This window comes from Oncorhynchus keta, chromosome 19 (genome assembly GCF_023373465.1).
Source record: "Oncorhynchus keta strain PuntledgeMale-10-30-2019 chromosome 19, Oket_V2, whole genome shotgun sequence".
Classification (NCBI taxonomy): Eukaryota; Metazoa; Chordata; class Actinopteri; order Salmoniformes; family Salmonidae; genus Oncorhynchus; species Oncorhynchus keta.
In genome coordinates, this window is record NC_068439.1 from 62,388,001 (window position 1) to 62,398,812 (window position 10,812).

Below are 10,812 nucleotides of genomic sequence, written 5' to 3' on the forward strand. Positions count from 1 at the left end.
TAAATATGTACCCAATCAGGATTTTTAAGATCATGTCTTATTTTACAGTACATGGCATTTATATATATATATATATATTCTGTTTACGTTTTCAGATCACGAAAAGATCTTCATACATTTAATGAATTGGACAGAAAATTGGAGGGATGTTAGCAAGTCTACAGTATGATTGACAGAAAGAAAGTGTTCTGATGCAGACTATAGAGGATCTTCGTGACTCAAATGTGGAACAACCCAACAACTTCAGCAATGGAAGGCCCCTTTGTTTAAGATCTCCAGGTGTGACAGCATCTGACATTTGACCTTTGAGAAACCCAACTGACGTCTAGCGGGACAATGGAGCCACGTGAATCTGCTGCTGGACCAAAATGCACCAAGGATCCCCGGGAGAAGCTACAAAGGAAGTGGGTCTCTGAGCCCTCAGCTGGCACAAAAAGAAGCACTTTTGCTGACCCGGAGGAAAAGAGGCATTCGCATCGCGAAATCCTTCAAAGTGGTGCCAGTGGCAGCAATATTACTGGCTCAGCACGAAAGTATGGCTCTGGGAAGCTGCTATCAACTGCAATGGGTCAGTCATCTCAAGATAGTCAGTACGCACAGGCTTTCCCTCATACTTACTCCTACCAGCTACCACAACCGTACCCACAACAACCCATGCAAGAGCGCTTCCTGTCCGGAGCCAAGCCACAGCCCGGTCTGGAGGCCCATGCCTGGCCCTTCGCTGGACAGCTCCCATCCGACGACATATTCCCTGGACACTCCCGTGCCCATGGAGTTTTCCCTCGTCAGAAATCTCCCAGTTTACCCAGTTCTTTTGGCCAGTATTCCCATTCAGGGCCGGAGCCACCAGAGGAGGGATACAAGAAGGAGCAGAAACCCAAGAAGCCAGGGAAGTACATCTGCCACTACTGTGGAAGGGCTTGTGCTAAACCCAGCGTGCTGAAGAAGCACATTCGTTCACACACTGGGGAACGCCCCTACCCTTGTGTCCCCTGCGGGTTCTCATTTAAAACCAAGAGTAATTTGTATAAACACAGGAAATCTCATGCCCATGCCATCAAAGCAGGACTAGTCCCATTCTCCGAACTGGCAGTTTCACGCACAGACATGGATCAGGCATCCTCAGTGGGAGAGACGGAAGTACACTCAGACGGTGAACAGAGCACAGACACCGACGAGGAAACTGCAGAGGCCTCCATGTTTATGGACAAAGGCAGCCCTATTCCCCAGATATCATTTGAGATGGACAAAAGCACAATGGAGAAGGGTAGGGAGCCGGCATATGCTGACTCAGCTGAGGAGCTAGCTATGGCTTCCATGAAAGTGCCTATCCTAATTGTCCCAAAACAAGGGGTCCCACCAACAGCATTGGAGTGCCCCCCATTCACGGACCTCAAGGCTTCTCACATCAGCTCCCAGGTTGGCCGCGTGGATGACTCTCCCACTATCAAACAGAGACTGGCTCTGAGACTGACAGAGAAGAAGGGATCACAGGACTCAGACCAGCAGTCCCAGCAGTCCCTGAACCTTCTGAGTCCACACAGCAAAGGCAGCACAGACTCGGGCTACTTCTCCCGTTCAGAGAGTGCAGAGCAACAGATCAGCCCTCCCAACACAAACGCAAAGTCCTATGAGGAGATCATGTTTGGTCGGACTTGGTATTACAAACCTAACTCTGCTAGATCTAGACAATCCATTGCAGTAGGCATGGCCACTGTTGGCCAAGACACTAACATAGTAATGGGGAAGATATCTGAGGATCATATTTTTTTCCGAAATGATAGCGGTGAAGTGCAACTATTAGCAGGTGTTGACCCTAAGCAGTATCCCACAGGCCCTTGCCAAAGCAACACAGGTCTACTAGAGACTCCTTCTGATTCAGGGACACTCATTAGGAGTAACTCAATGCCAACATCATCCCCGACCAACCTCAACGTCCCACCGGGGATAAGAGTGAGCCACTCCTTTGACGAGATGATGACCACTGATGATGTCTTCTACCCGGGTGCTGCCGGTCTGAGGAGGCTTAGGAGACAGGCAGCTTTTGAGCATTCAGCACATGAAGGGCATGGCGACTATGAAACCTATGGACACGTTCCCAAGAACGCAGCCCCATCCGTGGCATTAAAGCTAGGGGAGCGCAGTCCTGTGGTGCCAGAGCATACAGCATACAGCCCATATGGTACTAAAGTGGGAATGACAGAGATTGCCACTCGTAAACGCAGGAAGGAAAAGAGTGTAGGAGATGAGGAGGATGGCCCTGTCCAGTACGACAGTAGTTGTAGTGGCTCAGTAGATATGGTCAGAGATTATGATTCAAAACAAGGTAGTCAAGAGGGTTCAAGGGGGACACCTACTGGAAAGGGATCCATGGGATCTATGTACAGTGCACATAGCCAATCAGACAGTTTTGAAACATGCTGTAGTAGCATGTGCTCAGAGGACGTAGTGCTAGTCCCAGACTCTGACAGAAAGGCAGCTGGCAATGTTATATCTGTCATTCAGCACACCAACTCACTCAGTAGGCCAAACTCCTTTGAGAAGTCAGAGTCCTTCGAGCACCCAGCCTACCTGCAAGATAAACCCTCCAGCCAATATTCAGAGCAGTCAGATACAGAGAACATAGAGGATGTGCAGAGCCCAGAGTTTATCCTGAGGTCTGAGAGCATGGAGCTGCAGCAGCAAAGCAACAGTGATTTAGTTTCATCCAACCAGCCCTGTCACATGCCCCCCAAACTGGTACGTCAGCCTAACATCCAAGTGCCTGAAATCAGGGTGACAGAGGAGCCAGACAAACCAGAGAAAGAGCCTGATGTACTGACCAAGGAGCCGGAGAAGCACGTTGAAGAGTTCCAGTGGCCCCAGAGGAGTGAGACACTGTCCCAGCTCCCTGCGGAGAAGCTGCCTCCTAAGAAGAAGCGTCTGCGTCTGGCAGACCTGGAGCACTCCTCTGGGGAGTCCAGCTTTGAGTCTTGCACCAGCCTGTCCAGGAGCCCCAGCCAGGAGAGCAACCTGTCCCACAGCTCCAGCTTCTCTATGTCCTTTGACAGGGAAGAGAGCCTAAAGTCTGTGTCACCGTCCAAGCAGGAGGACTTTGGCAAGCAGTCTGAGTACAGCGGAAACTCTCTCACTATCCCCGGCCATCACCAGCAGAGGGAGATGCGACGCTCCTCATCAGAACAGGCTCCCAGCGCTCTGCCCACCGAGATCCCAGAGATCCGTAGCAAGTCCTTCGACTATGGTAGCCTCTCAACATCATCCAGACAGGGAGAGGTTTACTCCAGTGCATCAGCCATGAAAGATCGGAGACGGGGCTACCTAGTAAGGCAGGCATCCCTCAGCGTTTACCCTGAGACTGCGGTGCATGAGCATGGTGGTCTCGAAATTACTGTCAAGCAAGAGCACTCGGACCATGGACCCTCATCTTGGCAGAGCCCCCCATCCTCTCAAAGTTCTCTCGGTGCATCAGCCAGCGAAGTAGCAAGACCCAAGAGAGGGTCACATCATCATCTTCTGCAACAGAGCATTAGTGAGGACAGCCAGGACGACTCACCACTGTTCCAGAAGTCATCTCGTCTGCCAAGTCAACAGTCATCTGAAGGAGAGCATCCAGGTCACGAGCTCATGAGCAAGGAAACAATGCAATACTCCTCACTCCAGAACAGCTTGGCTTCACTGCCTTTCCTGCCATGTCAGCCGGGTCTGTTCTGGCATCCCGAGTCCACACAGAGACACAAGCAGCATCTGGCTTTCCAGCCACACCAGTTACAGAAACTACATATCAGACAGCCTAGTCTACCACACATGATCCAGAAATCCAACCCACCTCTTAATCAGCTACAGCAGATTCAGGAGCAATGCGATGCAAAAGCTGACGGTGCTATCAGTCAGAGCTATCAGTATCCCTCCAGAGCCTCCCCCCAGGCCCAGCATTACGGATCTCTACCGTCTAAAGTGGCCCTCACCGAGAGCACGGTGCTCCTGCAACAGGTCCAGCCAATCTTCGCCACTCAGAATGCAGGTTCACAGTCATCTCTCCCAGGTATGCTAGTCCCCGTTAGGATACAGACTCAAGTGCCATCTTACGGAAGTGTTATGTACACAAGTGTTTCACAGCTCTTAGCTAACCATGGCCAGAGCACTTATTCAGCAAGAGTCATATGCTCAGAGAGTGTATCATCTAGTTCACCCACAGGTTGCACTGTTTCAAAGCAAGGCGTTGGCTTCAATTTATCTCAGATCCTTGGTCAGTCTGAGGGAGCTCTACGTTATCCACTGTGGAATATTCCGGATCTGAACACTGAACACGGGAGACTGAACACGGGAATTCCGCTGTCGTTGACATCAGGAACCATCTCTACCACGGATGCGTCCTCCAGTATTGGGGGAAGCAAGCGGATGCTATCACCCGCCAGTAGTCTGGAACTCTTTATAGAGACCAAACAGCAGAAACGGGTCAAGGAGGAGAAGATGTACGGTCAGATTGTAAAGGAGCTGAGCGCTGTCGAGCTGAGTGCTTCGAAAGACAGCGGTAAGTTATCAAAGTGTGCCCCTCTGAAGAGTGAGGGTTCAATGGATGATCAGGAGAGGATGTCCTCCTCCCCACCAGCAGACTTCTCCTCCACCAAAATCCCAGTGCGTTCCAACGCACCTCACATACCTGATGTGCCACCAGCTGACAGCTTCACTCCCCCTCTGCAAATCGTGACGGACTTCCCTGGTGGCAGAGATTCCCCAGAGGAGCTGGACGTAGATGACTCCACCCCAGAGGCTAGCTGCAGCCCACAGTTCATGGTCTCCTCCAGTGACACTCCAGAGGAAGCCAAGCCACTCATGGGCAGCAAGATACCTGTCAACATGCTGGTGCAGCTGGCTGCCAATCAGAGTGGGGGTGCTGCCGGAAGCACTCTAATGCTCACAGATCTGGCCGACGTTCAGCAGTTCTTTCAGTTCCCCAGTCTTCGCACTACAACCAGTGTCAGCTGGTGCTTCCTGAATTACACCAAACCAAACAACGCTCAGACGACTCCCCTGACTTCTGTCTATGGCTCCTGGTGCGTCAGCTCCTACAACCCCAACCCTCTCAGCCTCAGCACCAAGGCTACTCTGGCCCTGCTCTGCTCCAAGCAGAGGAAGAACACAGAAACCTACACGATGGCTGCTATGTATCAACCCAGGACTGGAAAACTTGTGTCCTCTATTGCTTGGAAGCAGAAGTTTGAACAGGTAATCACACGTCACATACAGCAATGCCATCTATTCATAGTTAATGTATTTATTGGTTAACGGTTTGTTACTAAATAAGTATTCAAGGTTTAGAATTTGCATCCTTTAGAGAGTTTGAAATCTCCTACAATATTAGAAACCAATCTGGGATAAAAGTCTATTTTGAAGCCAACATTCCAGTACATCTGCCATCAAGTGTTTTTGTGTGTTTGTGAGGATTTAACTGAGTGTTATGCATGTTTTTCACTTGCAGATGAAGCCAGAGCTCATGCAGCTAGATGTGAGCAAATATGGGAAGAAAATCAAGGGGCTGAGCTCCAGGGATCGAGTCAAGGAGGACCACGGAGAGAAGGAGGCCTCCTCAAAGCAGGCTGAGCCCACTCGCATCAAAATCTTTGAAGGAGGGTATGTGAAGATGGCTGCCATAAGCCATTACATTTTTTTAAAAAGCTTTTTAATATCAGTGTGGCACCTTTTCGAGGAGGCTGCCTAAATGTGTATATTGTTGTGACTTTTACACAAAATGTACAGTTTTGTGAAACGCAGAAGATGAACAGCACTTTATTTATTGCCTGGTGGCTGAAACCACTTCTTCAGAGATTATATTATTTGAGAATGGTAATACAATGACTGTGATAACTGGAAATTAAGTATTACCTGATTTTTGTAAATTTACTTCACATTTTTTATTACTTCACATTTCACATTTATTTTTAAAAAAGGGATGTATTTTTCAGGTGTATTTTAAATGTGGTTGAAAGGAGTTACTAGTATAGGCTTCTGTTTTTATAGAAATATAGTAGAGCAAAGTTTTGTTGTTTAACAGCCATGGGTATCATTGACTACTGTGCATGAGGCTACTGTAACATTTTGCTTCGGTGCAAGCAAAAAAATTGATTTCCAAATTAGTTTTTCAATCATCTGAAATGTTTTCAAAATCACATATCTGTAATGTCTCTTTTATGATATTACCATGGACAGTGAGAAAAATGTATAAGAATTCCATTTCATAAATGGGAACAGCTGTAAAAATACCTCTGACCAATACCCAGTTGAATTTGGCAGCAGAATAATTTTCTCGAAGCAGTATAAAGGCAAACCTTCCCAATGTAAAGTGGTCTGTTTGGTGTACTTGATATTTGCCTCCTTAACACATGCTTCGATATACTCAATATCCTCCAATAACGTTGAAAAATCTGGTCTTCTTATGATTTCAGGTACAAATCCAATGAAGACTATGTTTACGTGCGGGGCAGAGGAAGAGGGAAGTACATCTGTGAAGAGTGTGGAATCCGCTGTAAGAAGCCAAGCATGCTGAAGAAACATATCCGCACACACACCGATGTCCGGCCGTATGTCTGCAAGTTCTGCAACTTTGCTTTTAAAACCAAAGGTGGGTTTCCTTCTTCCACTTCATATAACCAGATATATATGAATGTACACTTTTCCTCTCAACTAATTTAACCTGATAGTCCAAACATAAACCGTGTTCACACTGGAAAATGATTTATGTAGAACTGCAAATACAGACTTGGGTTTACATTGCATTAGGAGAGTGGCAAGGTTCTTTCTCTCTGCTTCAGTAACGTCCTATGCTGCTTCCAGTAAGACTTTTTAAATGTTGTAAAACTCTTATTTCAGGAAACCTGACAAAACACATGAAGTCGAAAGCCCACATGAAGAAGTGCTTGGAGCTCGGGGTGTCAGTGACATCTGTGGAGGATCCTGACGCCGAGGAAGCTGGTATGAATCAGACAGACTGACTGAGCACATTGTGTAGAGATGAGCCAATATTTCATAAATGCTGAGCCCTGTAAGTTGCACTGGTGCGGTTCTTGAGGGACAATTATCATAATGAAAAACAGGAGCCACCTCTCTGCCAGGTTTATGTAAAATATCCAACTTTAAGATACACAGTTCACATTTTCCCTGCTTGAATCCCATCATTCTGCATAGAGTATAAAAGAACTCCAGTGACCTATTCAATCCAACTGAAATAAATTGTGGTTGCTGTAAAATATCTGTGAAACGCATAAATATAAAAAGTCCTACTGTGTTTTTATATCCCATTTCCTTGTTAAGACTGCACTAAATGCCGTTTATTTGTCTTGCAGAATAAAGTAGGCTACTGTTATTGCATTTGCATAGCGACTGGATCAACGGTTGATTAACCAATATGTTTCTTTTTAGACAATGGCGAGGATGGCCAGAGGGAGTCTGGGAAGATGTCAGGCATTATGGCGGACCACCAGTTCTCAGACGCTGATGATTCTGATGGTGGCGAGGATGACGGGGATGAGGTGGATGATGATGAAGACGATGACGACGATTACGATGGCGACTCCACGCCGAAAACACGCTCCAGAAGCACTAGCCCTCAGCCCTATGGCATACCGTCTCTTTCCATCACAGCTGTGGCGGCCTCTCAGAGTGCCTGCTCCTCAGACCTGCTGGGCCACGGCCCCAAACCTCCCATCTTTAGCTACTTCACCAGCCTGCCCAGCATCCAGATCACCCAGCTCATGGTGCCCAGCGAGCGTGCAGGCCAGGGCCAGATGGCAGAGTATCAGCGTCTGCTGCAGGGCGCCCTGGGCGAGGACTATAAGAACAGGCTAGACATACCCAGCTCCATGGACAAGGACTTTGGCCTGTCCACAGATCACAGCTCCTCCTCCTTTGACCTGTCCCCGTCTCGCCTCTCCTCTCCAGGCCTGGGGTCCTCCCCTCTCCGAGAGCCCTCCCCCACCACTTCCTCACGCAAGTACCTCTCCCCCCGACGGGACCTGTCCCCCCGTGGCCTCCTGTCACCCCACAGAGAGGTGTCCCCTCTCAGGCACATCTCCCCCAAGAGAGACATCTCCTTCAGGAGGGACCTCTCGCCTCGGAGGGACCTGTCCGCCAGAGGTCACCTCTCGCCCCTGTCCCACGCCGGACGCCCCACGTCACCGGCCAGGGACCTTGCGGGCAGGAGGGAGCTGTCTCCGCGCAGTCACCACCGGGGCATGATCAGACCTGTCTCCCCCAGGAGGGGAATGCACCATCACAGTGCCCCTTGGAGTCTAAGTCAGCACCTAGACTCAGAGATGGTGTCACTGGGCCAGCGCAGTAGGAGCCACTCAGAGATGGAGACAGTAAGTGTTCCAGAACATATTCAACTGTTCTCTTCTATTTTATTCTATTCACACTGCACTTGAGCCTTCATAAACAGCTCCTTACTGACGGTATGATAACTAATGAATGGTCTCTGCCTACAACCGTCTTAGAGAGTCTAACTTAAAGTTAAAGTACAATGGACCCATGAAGGACCACCATATAGTGCTACTCTATCTGCAGACATTTCTATTTCTATATATGGCTAATTAAGAATCCCTGGGGAAATAGGTCAAATAGGTACAGTGTGCTTGTGCTGTGTAGTTATTCTTCTCTTCTCCATGCCATCTGGCTTGTTTCCATGGAACTGAGTGATAAACAGATAAGGCTGCCATAGCTTGGCTCATCACTCAGTGGTTAATAACTGCTGTTTTTGTTCTTACGAGTCTTGTTAAACCCAACTTTCCAGGAACCCCAGTTTAAATAAAGCATGACATGGAGCCCGCTTCAGCTGTATCATTTTCAAATATTCATATTTGACTTATTTTTAGCTGGTAATAGTTTTGTCGTGTAGGAGCAGATTTTTCCTATCTTCTCAAAATCCATTACAATCCCTCTTTTCCTCATTCACAATTTCTCAGTCAGTACGAACCCACATTTTTAAGTGTTAGCATTTTATACATCATTAGGTGTACCACAGTGTAGATGTTTTGCTGCATATAGTTGTAACATTTACTTAGTACTTAGAACTTTCAGAGATCATCTGCATACTAAGATCGACCCTATTGATCTACGGCCACTATACTTTGTACTGAATTCACCTTGTATTGTTTCAGGAGCAGAATAAGGGTTCCCCTCCCCACAGCAGCCAGGAGTCCCCTCTGCCCCACCAGGGCCTGTTCAGCCACCTCCCCCTGCACTCCCAGCAACAGGTCCGCACCTCCTTCCCCATGATCCCCATCGGTGGCATCCAGATGGTGCACTCCGTGCCCACCTCAGTCACCGGCCTGACCCACCCCGCCCGCCTCCCCCTGCAGAAGAGCACGTCCGAGGAGTCCAGCACCAGCGAGGTCTCCTTCCACCTGGCCGAGGGAGGAGGAGGGTCCAGGGGTTCCACCGGGTCGTCTGACTCACCCCAGCGCCAGGAGAGGATGGTGTCATCATCCTTTTCCTCTCGGGGGACGCCGGTCCCCTCCCCTGGCCCGTCCTTACCCTGGTCAGGAAGTCGCCAGGACAGCGCAGACATGTCAGACAGCAAGGACATTAAGCAGCAGGAGGAAAGCATACAGACTTGTACCAATGCTATCGCCTCGCTCCGCATCGCTACAGAACATGACACTCTGGAGAAGGGCATGTTGGTGTGCTCTTCAGACGCCCATCAGAGACATCCCCCCCCACTGCCTCACTCCTCTCACCCCCCTTACCCCAGCCCTCAGGAGAGAGCCTCCAGCAGGATTCAGCACTTTAGTGGCCTAGAGGTTAGGCAGTCCCCGGACGGCCACTCTGCCTCCCCTCTCCCCCTACACTCCAGCTCCAGCTCGGAGACCTCCCTGCCAGCCACATCAAAGGGCCCGGCGGGTTCCACGGCAGGCCCAGGCCACTGTGCCAAGGAGAGGTCGCCAGGTCAACAAAGCCCAGGGGAAAGACCAGAAAGCACAAAGAGAGGCAAAAATATATTAAAGGATAGCCCCGAGAACAGGTGAACATTGTTAAAAAGGGAAGGACGTGCAACGCAAAGACATCAACCCGTACAATTGCACACACACACACGACGCGCACACAGAGAGACAGACATTTAAACACACACACGACGCGCACACAGAGAGACAGACATTTAAACACACACACACGACGCGCACACAGAGAGACAGACATTTAAACACACACACACGACGAGAGACAGACATTTACACAGAGAGAGAGACAGACATTTAAACACACACACACACACACAGAGAGACAGACACACAGAGACACAGAGAGACAGACATTTAAACACACACACACACACGCGCACACAGAGAGACAGACATTTAAACACACACACACACGCACACAGAGAGACAGACATTTAAACACACACACACACGACGAGACAGACATTTAAACACAGAGAGACAGACATTTAAACACACACACACACACACAGAGAGACAGACATTTAAACACACACACGACGGGCACACAGAGAGACAGACATTTAAACACACACACGACGCGCACACAGAGAGACAGACATTTAAACACACACACGACGCGCACACAGAGAGACAGACATTTAAACACACACACACACAAACAAGTCTTTAAACAAGCAAATTAAGTAGATACTCTGTAGTTTCAATGTATAGCATGCCTTTTATAACCTGGTTTGCTATTTTAACAATTTCTTTCTTATTTAAATTTTCAGAGAATATACATACAGTATGTTAACTTATATATGAGCCTGACCAAATTGATGATGGACTCCAGTCTGGTACTTTTAAATGTACAGAT

The 10,812-nt window shown here is 48.6% G+C and overlaps 1 protein-coding gene across 4 annotated transcripts in view; it reads left to right on the forward strand.

Moving 5' to 3' along the window:
- hivep2a (HIVEP zinc finger 2a) overlaps positions 1-10,205 on the forward strand; it is a 122,976-nt gene extending 112,771 nt beyond the window's left edge. For all 4 annotated transcript variants that reach the window (XM_052470978.1, XM_052470979.1, XM_052470980.1 and 1 more), the window contains 6 exons: positions 96-5,226; positions 5,480-5,631; positions 6,444-6,619; positions 6,868-6,969; positions 7,417-8,357; positions 9,153-10,205. In XM_052470978.1, coding sequence (XP_052326938.1) covers positions 337-5,226; positions 5,480-5,631; positions 6,444-6,619; positions 6,868-6,969; positions 7,417-8,357; positions 9,153-10,019 — 7,128 coding nt within the window. In that variant the 5' untranslated portion in view covers positions 96-336 and the 3' untranslated portion in view covers positions 10,020-10,205. The remainder of the gene's footprint in view (positions 1-95; positions 5,227-5,479; positions 5,632-6,443; positions 6,620-6,867; positions 6,970-7,416; positions 8,358-9,152) is intronic.
- The last annotated feature ends 607 nt before the right edge of the window (positions 10,206-10,812 follow it).